The following is a 14,902-nucleotide window of genomic DNA, read 5'->3' on the forward strand; positions in this document are numbered from 1 at the left end:
GCCACAGGCATGGATGTGCACACGTGCACAGGGACACAGGCACAAACAAAGGCATGGGGGGCTACAGCACTGCCAAGCCGGGGCAAGGGCTGCAGCCCTGCCACAGGCCATTTGACCACTAGGCTTGGGCAGCAGCACCTGGAGTTGGGTGCAGGGGTGCTGGGGGCACTGTGGGCTCATGAACTGCCCCAGCCAGGACATACCCACCAGGCAGGATGGTATCTGCACACTGGGGCACAGGCATGACCAGGAGAGCTGGAGGACCTGCGAGGAGCCAGTGCCAGGAGCCCGCAGCACTCAAGGGCTGCAGCCTGAGGCCCTGGCAGGGCACCCTGTGCCACAGCCCCTTCTGCTGTGGGCACAGACCCAGGGCAGGGCTTGGCTCCAGCTGCGGGGACAAGCAGAGCTGATGGCATGGGGCCTGCACCGCTGACCGTGCAGCAACCCTGCCACAAAACAGGGAGCTGCCAAACCCACGCAAGGTCCATCTGCCCTAAATTAGTTTATTTTGCAAAATAATCTGTCAGGGCTGACTTAGACCAGAGCAGAACTGAGGAATTACCATCTTCTCCCATGGCTGCAGCCCAGCTCCTGGCATGCTTCCACTGCAAGCCATTGCTGGAGCCTCCAGGGGATATTCCCAAGACCTTTACTGCAGCCACTTCCCTGGGAGCCGGTGACACAGTGGTGACCACCCCTGCGGGCTGGTGTCCTTGCGCAGGCATGCCAGCAGCACTGAGTTGAGCTGGCCTGGAGCACTGCTGCATGGTTCCCTGTCCCAGGGACAGGGTTTGGGCAGGGAGCTGACCCAGCACAGCAAACCCTGCTCTGCACTGGCATCAGCTCAGCACCCGGCCCAGCAGCATGTGGGGTCCTGCCCAGGGATTTGTAATGACAGGGCATTAACACAGGAGGCAGCGTGAACAACAGAGCCAAGCACTTAAAAAAACATTTAGTTTAATAGGTATAAAAGTCAATATTAAAGTACCAACTCTACAGAGGCATATGAGGTTGGACACTGGTATGGCTACACTGTGGACATCTTCACAGACACCCAAGCTAGATGCTCACACCAAGCAGCACTGCCAGGCAGCACGGGGCTCAGCATGGGATGGCACAAGAGACAGATTCACCAGCTGAGCTCCGTGCTGCCAGGGAGCACTGGGCAGTACCAGAACGAGCGGCCCCAGGCCTTGTCACACAGCTCCAGCTATGGCTGCTGTGTACATGCCTGGTGCTTGGAAAGCACAGAGAGGAGGTATTGACCACAGCCACATGGACAGACAGCACAAACAGAGCTGCACCATTGCATGGGGCTGCCCATGCGCAGGGAAAGCAGCAGTGCTGACAGCAGCTCCCGGCACGAGGGCCGTGCCGGTGTCACTACCCTCAGCAGGGCTCAGGGCAGGCAGAGACCAGCCCCGGGCCACCAGGAGCTCATCTCTGGTACCTGTACTCTGCAAGGGGAATGGGCAACGCACGACCTGGCTCCATGGTCCTGACTCTTGGGACTTGCTCCCATGGGAGAGGGGATGGATGTACTGTATCTCAAAGCGGGAATACTGGCCGAGGTCCTCGGAGTGCCAGTGCCTGGTAGCTCAGACTGCAGCAGTGCCAGGGCCAGAGTCCAGTCCAGGCTGGTGCAGAGGCTTTTCTCCTGTGGCACAGGATTCCTCCGCGGATTTCCCCTCCACGCTGTTTCGGATCCCATAGCCGAAGTAAATCATAAAACCTGCAGGGGAGTTTCCACAATGAAATGTGCAGTGTAGCAGCCCCCCAGGGGAGACCCTGCAGGCACCGTGCTCCCCTCTGCAGGACACCTACCCACGGCCATCCAGACGGCAAAGCGTACCCAAGTACCAGCACTCAGCTGTACCATCAGCAGGATGTTCACAAAGATGCTGAAAATCGGCAGGAGGGGGAGGAAAGGTACCTGCAAGGGACGAGACACAGTACCTGACACTGCCACAAGCCCTGGCAGACCCTGCAATGGCACAAACCCTGCCAGGGCCCGTGGGGGTGCAGACGCTGAGCTGCTGGGGGCTGCACTCACCTTGAAGTTCAACCGCGCGTTGCTCTGCGGCTGCCTCCAAATGACGATGGTGGGAATGAGCAGGGCCGCGATGAGCAGCGCCAGGGCCACGATGCAGCCCACGCTGCCGTCCTTCAGTGCCGACACCTGGAGGGTCAGCACCACGCAGATGACCGTGATCAGTGTGGCTGCAAGAGAGGGAGCAGTTGGGGGCTGCACAGCACGTGGGACCCTGAGCCTCACCAGTGGCTGGGCTGCGGCACCCACTGCTCCTGCTCAGGTCCAGCACGCGCTGCCTCCAACACCCACCCCAAAGCCCGGTGAGCCGAGGGGAGCCTGCACTTGGCTGAGCTCAGACCCAGCTCTGAGGCGTTCCCAGGCCCGGCTGCACAGTTAAGCGCTGTTGGGTGGATCAAACCTTGCTGGCTGAGCCTAAGCGCTCTCAGGGACCTGGGGACCACCTTACTGAGTGCCAGCCTGGGCCAGGCAAGTCACAGGGACCACCTGCACATGCCTGGCTCAGCAACCATGTGTTCCATAAGCCTCTGTGCACCCCAAACCCCAGCCATGCCCTGCTCAGGGTGCGGTGGGTCTGGCGCCTGCTGGCACTGCGCGCAGCAGCTGGCAATCAGTGCTGCCCAGCCCCTCTCCTCCTCCTGACATGCTCGCTGTCCCCTCCTGGCTCTGCGGAGGTGTCCCAGCCCTGGCAGAAGAGCACATCAGCTGCTGGCTCCCACTCACTCACCTATGAGCGACACACAGACATAGACGATGCGCCCCGAGAGCATGGTGGGGGTGTCCACAGGAGGGTTGAAGAGCATCACCAGGGACAGCGTCTCCTTCTGCGGGGCGCTGGCATTGGTGACAGTCGGGTTCATGATCACCCTCTCCTCCTCATTCCCGTTCTGCTCCAGCATTTCCATGGCCTTCGGGGAGTTCAGCTGCCCGGTCTGGTACCTGAACAGATGCGACAAGCTGCAACAGAGCCTGAGGGGACAGCGGGCAGCAGCCTCATACCCCTCCTGCTCCTCCAGCCCTAGGTGCTGCTCTGGCAGCAGCCCTGTGACAGGCACTCCATGGATGTGCCCAGAGACACTGCGCAGGCTCTTAGAGTCATAGAATCAACTAAGGTGGAAAAGACCTTTAAGCTCATCCAGTCCAACCGTTGCCCAGCACTGCCAAGGCCACCACTAACCCATGGCACTGAGGCCTCGGCTACACGGGGTGTGAATACTTGCAGGGACGGTGACTCCAGCACAGCCCTGGGCAGCCTGTTCCAATGCCTGAGCACCCTCTGGGGAAGGAATTGTCCCTAATCTCCACCTAAACCTCCCCTGGTGCAGTTTGAGCCGTTTCCTCTTGTCCTGTCGCTTGTTCCTTGGGAGCAGAGACCAACCCCACCTCCCTACAACCACCTCTTGTGACCAGCCTTCACCTTGGGGGCTTGATACTTCCCCAGGCTGCATCCCCCAGGAGAAAGCTGTGGGCACAAGCCCAGGCTTAACGTAAGGCACGTGGACCCTGAGCACCAGCACAAGCGAGGAGACACCCACCGGAGGATGAGCACACACACCGCCACCAGGGAGTAAGCCAGCAGCGTGCCGATCGACATGAGGTCCACCAGGTCCTTCAGGTCAAACAGGAAGGCCATCACCGCTGCAATGAGGACGTGTGGCATGAGCACAACTCTGGACCACCATGGGGCCGAGCGTGAGGCAGCAGCCGGGAGCTGTACCTGCGAGGAGCCCCGAGGTGATGGTGGCTGACAGAGGGGTCTTTGTGCGGCTGTTGATGCTGGAGAGGAACTTGAAGAGCAGCCCGTCCTCTGCCATGGCATAGATGACACGAGGCATTGGGAACATGGAGCCCAACAAGCTGCCAAGGGAAGAGATGGCTCAGGGGCTGCTAGGAGAGCTGCCCACAGGGATGGGACCAGCTCTGTGCCAGGAGCAGGACAGCAGAACCCCCAGCCCTGGCAGGATGTGTGCTGCTGGTCCCTGTGCCATGCCAGGGATGGAGCCAGCCCTACCTGGTGGAGAGGGCACAGAGCGAGCCAACAGCAACAGCGTACCGGGCGGGCTCCCAGCCCACTGCCTTGAAAGCCTCAGGCAAGGGGCTCTTCTTGTTCAGGAGAAAATAGGGCACCATGAGGGTCAGGGCTGCAGAGACCCCAAAATAAGCCACGAAGCAGATGAGGAGGGACACGATGATGCCAATGGGGATGGAGCGCTGTGGGTTCTTGGCTTCCTCCCCTGTGCGAATACACGAGGCAGCATCGGTCCCCGCTCCGCAGCGCAGCCCCAGGGGACGAGCCGCAGCGGGGCCGTTCGCGGCAGCGTGGGGCTGGCCAGCAGCAGGCAGGAGCTGCTGCAGGGGGGGGTCTGAACCCCCGTGTGCGTGGGCACAGCGAGCAGCCCCGGGGCACCGCGCTCCTGCCAGGGCTCCGTGACCCGCGCGGGAGGGGAGGGGGCAGGCTCCGGGCAGCCCAGGCCGGGAGGCACAGGCAGGGGGGCCAGGCAGAACAGCCTGTACCAGCCACCCACGAAGCAGATTCCTGGGAGGACGGGAGGAATGGTGGAGCCCTCGGGACAGCATGGGCCCTGCGGAGCTCACTCACTCGGAAAACATGCTGCGCAGGGCTGGGAAATAACCCAGAGGCCACAGCAATTCCCAGCACCGGCACAGGCTCGGCTCAGCAGCAGGAAGGCTCCCGCTGTCCCGGAGCTGCCTGCACAGGCAGGGTGCAGCCCTGCTCCCACCCCGGGCACCGGGAGCCCCTTTCCCTGTAAGCCCTTGTGTGCCGGCCCAGCTGGGGATGGGGAAACCTCCCAGGAGCAGCGGGACAAGCTACTTCCCACGCCACGGAGCACCCTCCCCACGGGCCCCAGCCAGCTGCGCTTGCCCACAGCAGTACCTGTGGTGGCAATGCAGTCAAAGCCCACGAAGGCATAGAAACAAGTGGCAGCACCAGTCAGGATCCCTTCCAGCCCAAAGGGGACAAACCCGCCGGAGCCGAAGTCTGCTTTCCTGGAAAAGAGGGAGGAGAGCAGCTGCCATGGGGTGCACGGACCACGGGGCTGGTGCGAGCCCCGTGCCAGCCCCTGGCGTGGCACTGTTGCACTCCTCACTTGACCAGCGGCTGCAGGTACGAGAGGTTGATGTAGTCCTCCTCTGAGAGCTGCCAGTTCTTGATGTCTCCCTTCACAAAGCCAGCGATGATGACAAAGCCCAGCACCACCAGGTTCATCGCCGTGAAGATTTTGTTCACGAGGGCAGACTCGTTGACGCCGAAGGCGAGCAGCGCTGCGAGGATGGAAGGGGTGAGTGGGGACCTGCTGGCCCCTGTGCCACCACCTGCAGAGCCACCCCTGCACACTCACCAGTGAGCATCCCAATCAGGATCAGGGCAAAGAAGTCCGGGCGCTCAGCCAGCACCCCTGGCAGGTGCAGTGTGGTCTTGTTCATGAAGAAGTTGGAGATGTGGTTATCAATGATGTTGTCAAATGCCGCACTCCAGGCTCGAGCCACGCTGGCTGTACCTGGTCAACGGCAAATCTATGCATCAGTCTGAGCCCAGGACAGAGCAGCACCGGCCACCCCAGCACCCACCTCCCCACTGATCCCACCCCACACCCTGCACCCACAGCACCACATGCTGGCCCACAAGCCCCCCACACTGCCAGCGCGGTGCTGGAAGGAGCCCAAGCACACGTGCCAGCACCCAGCCCAGCCCCACACCTATCACGTAGGAGAGAATGAGGTTCCAGCCAGTTGTGAAAGCCCAGATCTCGCCAACGGTGACGTAGCTGTAGAGGTAGGCAGAGCCAGTCTTGGGGACGCGGGCCCCAAACTCTGCATAGCAGAGTCCGGCCAGTACCGATGAGAGAGCAGCCACCAAAAAGCAGAGGACGATGGAGGGACCAGCCATATCCTTGGCCACCTCCCCGGCCAGCACGTACACACCGGCCCCCAGCGTGCTGCCAACCCCCAGGGCTATGAGGTCCAGCGTGGAGAGGCAGCGAGCGAAACGCGTGTCCTCGGAGCTCAGATCCACCACGCGCCGGCGGATCAGCTTCTTCCCAACACTGGTCATTTTTTTCCCAAAGTCCTCTCCTGGGTGGTGCTCAGCTGCTCGAAGCCCCTGCAGAAGGGACCATAGGAGCATGAAGCTCAGTGTCCTGCAGGACCCACGCTGTGGGAGCAGGGCAGGCAGCGGTGCCCACTGGAGCCGTGCCTGCTCCCAGCCGACCCGTCAGCACTGAGCCCCACCACGCTGGTGGGACAGAGGCTGGGGCTGTGCGTACCCCACGTGCGCAGCGAGCCAGGGCTGAACCTGGTGAACCCGTGGTGGGGAACAGGCTCATTGCACAAGCACTGCATGAGCCCCACCACATGGCCCCCGGGCACATCCCAGGGTTTGCCCACTGTCTCCCAGCAACTCCCCACTAATTTGGCTGCCTGGAGATGCCTCAGCCCAGACTTGCTGCTGGCGCATCCCTCCGGCCCGGCGCGTGGGCACGCACAGCAGCAATGGCAGAGAGGAGAAGCATTCCTCCAGAGGAGGGTTTGGCTGACTCACTGGGATGTGGCCGTTCTTCGCTCCCAGCATCTGCGCTACGCCCTCGGCAGGGCTGCGTGGCCACACACACAGCACAGGCCCCGGAGCACATCCCTCGTGTGCTCCGCAGGCTGCAGTTCTCCTCTGCAACACCCCTTTGCTCACAGCAGCCATCCGTGCCCAAAAGCTGCTGGGAGACAAGCACCCTGTGCAGCAGGCACCTGGCACAGGGTGAAAGGAGCTGTGGGAAAAGCAGTTCCCAGTGCTCACAGCCAAGGCTGGTATCCTGTGCCCAGTACCACCCAACCATCAGCACCTTCTCCCTGCCCTCTGCTCCCTCCATTGGGAAACGAAACACACTCCAGCTAGCGCTGGACTTGGCTGCACTGACACCAAGCTGTATCAGTGTCAGTACACACGGGGGTAACTTTGTGACCCTTTTCCTCTGAGGGGGATTATGGGGTTCGCAGTGGCAGCCACCAGCTTGGCTGCTTCCCCATAACCAGCGAACCAGAGAAGGCTCCTTAAGGGGAGACCTTAGAGCAGCTCCAGTGCCCAAAGAGGCTACAAGAAACCTGGAGAGGGGCTTTGGACAAGGGCCTGTAGGGACAGGACAAGGGGAAGGGCTTTAACCTGCCAGAGGGGAGATTGAGATGAGCTCTGAGGCAGAAGCTCTTCCCTGTGAGGGTGCTGAGGCGCTGGCACAGGGTGCCCAGAGAAGCTGTGGCTGCCCCATCCCTGGCAGTGTTCAAGGCCAGGTTGGACACAGGGGCTTGGAGCAACCTGCTCTAGTGGAAGGTGTCCCTGCCCGTGGCAAGGGGTTGGAACTGAATGAGCTTTAAGGTCCCTTCTAACCCAAACCAGCCTGGGATTCTATGAAACCTCCTGCTCAGCTGGCACACACTTAAAATCTCTATTCAGCCCAGTCCTACCCCAAGGAGCTGTCCCATCCCATGTGCAGCCTCTGGGACAGGCTTCAAGGGAACAAGTGCCCGGAGTGCTCTGCTGCCCTCCCCAGCGGTGCTGGGTGGCTCCAACCATTTCTGACAACCGAAACGAAGCACCTCCGCGCGCTGCTGGCGCGGGGCCGGCAGCGGGATCGTGCTCAGCCCTTCCGCAAAAAACGCGCCAACGGCCCCGAGCAGGAACCGCGCGGGCCCTGCTGCCCCGCGGAAAGAGCACGTTAGAGCACCCAGACCCGCAGCACCCGCCACAGGAGCCGGCCTAGGGCAAGTGGCTGCGGGGGTCGGGGAAGCAAGTGGCTCCGGGGAAGCTGGCCGAGCCGCGCAGAAGCCACGTTGTCGCCGAAGACGGGAGAGCATCGGGCGGGCAGAGGAGCGGCAACGTGCCGGGCGACAGGCGGTGCATCCCGGCACCTACCGCATCCCGGTACCCACCGCACCCCGGCACCTACCGCATCCCGGTACCCACCGCACCCCGGTACTCACCGCACCCCGCCGCATCCCGAGGGCCGTCAATCCCCGCTCGGGACCCCCTCCCCCAGCACCCGCGGGGGCGTCTCCAGCCCCGAGGAGCTCCCAGCCACGCTCCATCCCGCCGGGAGCCCAGCGCTGCCCCGGAGACGGGGACCGGTACAGCACGTGCGGGCGGCGGCTGATGCAAGCGCAGCACCGGTTGCGCCAGGCCGCGCCCGGCCCGCCGGCGGCGCCCGCCGCGACTCACCGGTGGCGCGGCTCGGCTCGTACCGGTGCGGTCCCGCTCTGCTCACCCCGGGACTGCCGCCACTGCCGAAGGGGTAGGAACGTGGACCGGGCTCCGCCCGCCGGGTTCCGGATCGCACCGCCCCAGCCGAGCATCAGGAACAGGCACCGGCGCTCGGCCATGCCCCCCGAGTCCCCGGCTCGCCGCAGACCCGCCCGCCGCCCCGGGGAAAGCGCCGGGCGAGCGGGACAAGCCCCGTGGGGGTGCGAGGAAGCCCCGTCCCCTCCCAGCTCCACCGGTGCCCTGTGCTCGGCCGCCCTCCAGTCACTGATGTTCATTCTTTTAAAATAACGAGGCATAAACGGCACCGGGGCGGGGGGGTGGGGGGGGTGTGTCAGCACGGCTCGGCATAGAATCATAGAACCCCAGACTGGTTTGGGTTGGAAGGGACCCTAAAGCTCATCCAGTTCCAAGCCCCTGCCACGGACAGGGACACCTTCCACTAGAGCAGGTTGCTCCAAGCCCCTGTGTCCAACCTGGCCTTGAACACTGCCAGGGATGGGGCAGCCACAGCTTCTCTGGGCACCCTGTGCCAGCGCCTCAGCACCCTCACAGGGAAGAGCTTCTGCCTCAGAGCTCATCTCAACCTCCCCTCTGGCAGGTTAAAGCCATTCCCCTTGTCCTGTCCCTACAGGCCCTTGTCCAAAGCCCCTCTCCAGGTTTCCTGGAGCCCCTTTAGGCACTGGAGCTGCTCTAAGGTCTCCCCTTCAGGAGCCTTCCCTTCTCCAGGCTGACCCAGCCCAGCTCTCTCAGCCTGTCACAAGCATTCCCCGTGTTCCCCTGGGAAAAGCCACGGAGGGGGCGGCTGAGGGTGCCCCGAGCCCGGCTGTGCCGGGAGGGCAGAGCCAGCCCCGCTGCCGTGAGGGGGACTCTGCCCCGACCCCCGCGTCCCCTGCAGCGGGGGGGTCCCGGCCAGCGCCCAGGCCCGCTGCAGCCTCCTCAGCTCCGGGAGCAACAGGCAGCGCCGAGCGATGGGAAAGACCCGTCTCGGCAGAGCAGCACCATCCTCCGCAGCCGCCAGAGACCTGCTCCTGGTGCAACCCAGCGGTCGCGGGTCGTGAGCAGCCCACGGCAGCCGGCAGCGATGCCGCAGGAGCCAGCCCCAGCCTGGCACCGCGGGCAGGGCTCTGCTCCAGCGCCACCGCCGGGGATGCGAGAGGCAGAACCAGAGGCAAAGGGCTGTGACAGCAGAGCAGGCGGGGAGCACACACAAGGGCCCAGGAGACAAAAAGCCCCCACTCGGCAAAATGACCTCAAGGCAATGGAAAGGGGCCTGTAAGAGAGATGGGGAAAGACTTTTCAGCAGGGCCTGTTGTGTCAAGACGAGGGGTGATGGGTTTAAACTAAAAGAGGGAGATCAAGGCTGGATGTGAAGAAGAAACTTTGTGCAGTGAGGGTGGTAAAACCCTGGCACGGGTTGCCCAGAGAGGTGGTGGATGCCTCATCCCTGGAGACATTCCAGGCCAGGCTGGATGGTCACTTAAAAAGTGACCAGCATTCCTGGTGCCCAATACCTTCAAAGGCCGATTGCCGGGGCCCATACTGCAGGGGTCCAACCAGCTCCTTCAGCAGCCCGACGTCTGCTCTCCCCATGCCCAGGGTCGAAGTTTTGATGGCTGTTTTCCTCCTACCACCAGTTATTTGAAAGTTTGTGGTCACTGTGACCAAGCCAAGCACCGATCACCACTTGGCTCATGAGTCCCTCATGACAACAAACCTAGGGAGGCACCTTTCCTAGTTGGCTCCCTTAGTACCTGCACCAAGTTCTCTTTAACGTGCGCATACAGGGAGGGTATGGGCGCACTAGAGTGCACCAGAGCCACTTGTCTCAGCAACCAAGCGCCGAGCATGGCTGGGAGAGCAGATGGAACATCCCAGAGCAGCCACCCCTGGGATGGGCACAGGCTGCACTCCAGGGCAGCCAGGAACACCAGCCAGAGGTAACAGGGAGCAGGAGCAGGCTGGTCTTCCCGGCCCACTCTCTGAATGCTGCCAGCTCCAGCTAAGCCAGAGTCTCCAGGGTCTCACCCAGACGTGAGGCAGCACAACAAGGAGCCTGCATCAACCTGCAAGAGACAGAAGGCAGCAGGGCAGGGCCTCCAGCACCAGCAGGAGGGAACAGTAAGGGACTGAGTCCCAAGAGCTGCTTCCCCCCCACCTGCACCCACCAGCTAAGAAATGATAAATAGCAGCTAAATGGCTGCAGAAACCCAGTGTGCCATCAGCCAGCACTGGCTCTTCCCACACCCAGCATGAAGATAGTTTTAAGGCAGAAACCTGCATGCCACCACCACATCCAAGTATCCCACCTGGAAGCACCAGGTTTGTCCAGAAAGGCTTCCCCAGAGCCATGCTGTGCCTCCATCCACCAGCACCCACCTTCACCATGTAAGTGTGGCTGAGCAGAACCAGCTACCGGAACCGCCGGACACAGAGCTGCCCTTTCTGCCCAGGAGAACAGGGGGCAGCACCAGTCACTAGCCCAAGCCCAGGAGACAGCAAAGCCTCACTGCAAAAAGCGAGGTTTGTTTTAAATACAAATCCTTTATTTTAAATACAAGGAGTGCAAAATGAATTAGTTCAAAAGATCCACGTATCACTGTCCCAGCAGCTCAGGTGGGCAAACAAGTGGCTGTTGTGGCTCTGTCTCCATGTGCTGCTGTCAGGCTCTCCCCAAGTCACCACCTTCCTCCTTTGCTGCATCTTCCAGACACATTCCTGGGGAGCAAAGGCAGCATCGAAGCTCTGCTGCTCCCAGCACCAAGCACCCGCCACACGGAGAAGGCCAAGAGCTGCATCCCTTCCACCGAGCAGCCCTCAGCTACCCTGGCAAAGGATCACTGGAGTATCCCTGCAGCCCGCCTGGGGCGAGGGCTCACCCCAGCGAGGGGAACGTACCTGCTGCCCTGAGCCGAGCCTGCAAGGAGCAGATCGTCCGGCGATAGGCTTCACACTGGGCAGTCTTGTCAGCTGCAGGCAGGAGGCAAGTAGGTGTGTGCCCAGCCCGCCCTGAGCACCCCACAACCAGACCTGCCAGCAGCAGCGAGTGTCCTGCTCTGCCCCATGAAAACCAGCCCCAAGAATTCTGGAGCCGACAAGAAACCTGGAGAGGGGCTTTGGACAGGGGATGTAGGGACAGGCCAAGGGGAAGGGCTTTAACCTGCCAGAGGGGAGATTGAGATGAGCTCTGAGGCAGAAGCTCTTCCCTGTGAGGGTGCTGAGGCACTGGCACAGGGTGCCCAGAGAAGCTGTGGCTGCCCCATCCCTGGCAGTGTTCAAGGCCAGGTTGGACACAGGGGCTTGGAGCAACCTGCTCTAGTGGAAGGTGTCCCTGCCCGTGGCAGGGGGTTGGAAGTGGATGAGCTTTAAGGTCCCTCCCAACCCAAACCAGGCTGGGATTCTGTGATTCCATCCCCCAGAGCGGCAGGCCCCAGGCTCCAGATACAAGTGCAGGGGGTATCACCTGGATTGAGGGTGTCCCACAGCCCCCAAACCAGCCAGCCCCACGTACCAAGCTCGCCCTTCACTCGCTCCAGCTCGCTCTTCACATGCTTCAGCTCCTGAGACAGCTGATCACCTGCAGACTGGCAAGGGCAGAGTCTAAGTGTGACGCAGGGGTGTTCACCCCCCAAAACGAGCTGCAGCACAGCGCGAGCACAGCCCATCCTGTGGAGGAGCATCTCTGCAGGCAGCACACACACACCAGTGGTTCTCTGGGCTTAGGGAGCCCTGCTCAGCCCCTCAGCATGTCAGAGCAGAGCTCCATCTGACACCCAGCCCTGCTGCAGGAGCCTGGGCCTGTTCCAGGGCAGCACAACCAAGAACCCAGCCTCACACCCACCACTGCCAAGGGGTGCTCAGCGCAGCAGCGGTGCCTGGCAAAGGAGCCACTGGTCACTTGTCAGGGAGCACCTGCCAGTGCCCATGGGTCACAAGAACCAACCTGGCAGGAGAGCAAAGAGCCCCAAAACTGCTGGCAAAAGCACAGATGCATTTTGCAGGTAGGAGATTCCACACCTTGGAGCCCCACCTTGCTGCAAGGCTCTGCTCACCCCATCCTGGGGACACATCCCACATATCAGGAGGTATAAAAGTGACACCACAAGGCACAGAGGGTGTGCAGCTTTCAAAAACCTCTTAAAAAAATAACTGGATAGGAGCCTGCAGTGCTCTGAGCAGTGGAGAGGTGGTAAAGCCATGCAGCAAATGCACAAGGTCTTGTGTAAACCCCAGGGAAAGGCTAAAACACCTCAGGTGCCACCCCAGAAACTGGCAGCCACAGGCCCCATCACCTCTCACTCTAGCAGAGTTGACCCAAACCACCGGCTGAGCGAGGCTCAGTGGTGCCAGGGCACAGCTGGCTCTTACCTGCTCAGCAGTGACAGCATCCCCACACCCTGGGGCTGGGTCAGAGGATATCTCACTACAAAGAGAGGGCTCCCCACACACCCACGTCTGGTCAGCCTTACCTGTGGAGAGAAGTGTCATCACTAGAAACTGCCATTCCCAGCCCCTCTTCAACCCCGCTGCTGCTCCAGACCAGGGGCAGAACCTGTCCAAGGGAGCCAGAGGTCTTCAAGCCCCTTCAGCACAGCAGCTTCTGCTGGCCTGGCCTGTACGGGTGCTGCTGGGAGAAGGTTCTCCTGCACAGTGCAGCTCCCAGCAGCTCTGAGCTGTCCCCGTTTCCCCGGGCTCACCCCAACACAAGGTGAGAACCCACCAGAGCCCAGCACAGACACGCAGACTCTCCTCACCATGCCTGGTTTTCAGCAGGCCTTTGGCAGTCAGGAGCCAGGTAAGCTCCAGAGGGCTCTTTTCTACAGGGGATCAGCTCCAGCTCCCTGATCCTGCATGGGACCACACCATGGAATACTGCTCACCCACGCCCAGGACGGTCCCAACCAGCCATTCTTTGCTCTCATTTTTCTCCAGCTCTTGGGTCCTATTGCACACCAGCTCCTGGGTAGTTGATCCTGAAGTGGATGGAGTGCAGGAAAGGAAAGCAAAGAGCATCAGCCTCTGCTCAGAGAGTGCCTGACAGCAACATGCACTGCCCAGGGCCGCTGCCTGCCCTGTGCGTGAGCCGGAGCACCAGATGTGCTGAGGCTCTTTGCTGGTGCCTCCCCAGGGAAAGGGGCTGCCCCTCCCCTGAGCCCGGGCACCCGGGCCCCCTCCTGTCCCTCCCTCAGCACCAGCCTTGACCTGAACGTTCTTCCCGGCGCAGCAGCTCCCCCCTCCCGCGCCGCTGGCGCCGCCAGGTTCCTGCCCAGGCTCCCCCTTACCGCGGAACCGCTTGGGGGAAGCCACCTTTCTCAGAGGCCGCAGCCGGGAGCGAGAAGCCGCAGCAGGAATTGCTGTGGAGAGCCCCCGGGAGGGCTGTCTGAGTGCTCCGGCACGGGCAGCACCTGCAGCGGGGAAACGCCAAGCACGAACGTTACGCACAGAGCTGCTACTCCGAAGCAGCCGCACTGCGCCTGGGGCAGCCCGGCCCGGCCTGCGGGCACCGGCACCCCCGGTGAGGGCTCCAAGCCCCGGGGCTGCTGGCGGCGCCCGGCAGGACGGGCTGACACGGCGCCGGCGGTGTCCCCGGGCCCGCCGGCTCCCCCCGGCCCCTCCCGCGCCCCGCACATGCGGTTACTTTGGGTCCCTCTGTCGCGGGGAGCGGGTCTGGGGGCGCCGGGAGGCGGCGCCGGCTGCGGAGCCCTGCCGGGGGGGCTGGAGCCCGCACCCGGCCGCGGGCACCGGCCTCAGCGCGGCACCTGGGGACAGAGAGAGGTTCGCGGTGCGGGGAAAGCGGCCGCCGCGCTGGGGCCTCTCCCCAGCGACCCCCCTCACCTGCGGGCTGCGGGAGCCTGGATCTCGGGGCCCCGAGCCCCTTCCCGGCCTTGGGGAGCTCCGGGCCCGGCGGGGCCCTCCTGCCGCCGCAGCCCGCGGGGCCCTGCCGCCCGCAGCGCTGCTGTGCGGCGCCGCGCGGGGCCGCTGTGCGGGGCAGGGCGCGCGGGCGGGAGCCGGGGCACGCGCCGGCAGCGCGCTGCGGGAGGCGGCGGGGCCCGCCCCGGGCCGGGTCCGGAGCCGGAGCCGCGGCCGCCTCAGGGACAGGCGCGCGCGGGCGGGCGGCGCTGTCCGGGGCCGCATCGTCCCGGGGCGGCGAGTCCCGCAGCGGCGTTGAGGTGACGAACGCGGCGGCGTCGGGCCAGAGCGCGCTGCGGTCACCCTGCCCCGGCGAGGGCTCGGCGGCCTGGCGCAGGCGCGCGACGATGTCGCGGCACTCCTGCTCGAAGAAGCTGAGGTATAGCGAGGACGGCGGCGACCCCCCGCCGCGCGCCTCCCGCAGCGGGGCCGCGCACAGCGGCGAGCCGGGGCCCTCCGCCCGCCGCATCCCGCACCGCCCCGCGCCGCGCCGCGCCGCGCCGCGCCCCCTGCCGCCCCGGAGGACCACCCGCACTCCTCCCGCTGCGGCGCCCCCTGCCGCCCCGGAGGACCACCCGCACTCCTGCCGCTGCGGCGCCCCCTGCTGCCCCGGAGGACCACCCGCACTCCTGCCGCTGCGGCGCCCCCTGCTGCCCCGGAGGACCACCCGCACGCCTCCC

The 14,902-nt window shown here is 63.5% G+C and overlaps 2 protein-coding genes across 5 annotated transcripts; both read right to left on the minus strand.

Annotated features, from left to right (window-relative positions):
- Positions 1 to 937: 937 nt before the first annotated feature.
- Positions 938 to 9,884, minus strand: SLC7A3 (solute carrier family 7 member 3). Of its 4 annotated transcripts, none has more exons than XM_030474705.2 (12): positions 8,039 to 8,300; positions 5,771 to 6,173; positions 5,413 to 5,571; positions 5,161 to 5,335; positions 4,947 to 5,059; positions 4,062 to 4,284; positions 3,768 to 3,907; positions 3,586 to 3,688; positions 2,778 to 2,989; positions 2,054 to 2,220; positions 1,825 to 1,933; positions 938 to 1,732 (listed from the first exon to the last, which is right to left on the minus strand). In XM_030474705.2, exons 1-12 carry the CDS (start codon positions 8,141 to 8,143, stop codon positions 1,599 to 1,601), a joined length of 2,043 nt encoding a protein of 680 aa, XP_030330565.1. In that variant the 5' UTR covers positions 8,144 to 8,300; the 3' UTR covers positions 938 to 1,598. The 4 variants fall into 4 exon arrangements, with proteins under 4 accessions (XP_030330565.1, XP_030330566.1, XP_030330567.1 ...); XM_030474706.1 differs by lacking the exon at positions 8,039 to 8,300 and adding an exon at positions 9,827 to 9,884 and having other exon boundaries at positions 943 to 1,732; XM_030474707.2 differs by having other exon boundaries at positions 943 to 1,732; positions 8,274 to 8,437.
- A 952-nt stretch (positions 9,885 to 10,836) lies between these two features.
- LOC115603093 (translation initiation factor IF-2-like) lies at positions 10,837 to 14,747 on the minus strand. The gene is made up of 7 exons (XM_030474702.1): positions 14,148 to 14,747; positions 13,595 to 13,717; positions 13,193 to 13,285; positions 12,681 to 12,781; positions 11,824 to 11,896; positions 11,211 to 11,282; positions 10,837 to 11,030 (listed from the first exon to the last, which is right to left on the minus strand). Exons 1-7 carry the CDS (start codon positions 14,689 to 14,691, stop codon positions 10,975 to 10,977), a joined length of 1,062 nt encoding a protein of 353 aa, XP_030330562.1. The 5' UTR covers positions 14,692 to 14,747; the 3' UTR covers positions 10,837 to 10,974.
- Between the last annotated feature and the right edge of the window lie 155 nt (positions 14,748 to 14,902).

Source organism: Strigops habroptila, chromosome 9 (genome assembly GCF_004027225.2).
Source record: "Strigops habroptila isolate Jane chromosome 9, bStrHab1.2.pri, whole genome shotgun sequence".
Lineage (NCBI taxonomy): Eukaryota > Metazoa > Chordata > Aves > Psittaciformes > Psittacidae > Strigops > Strigops habroptila.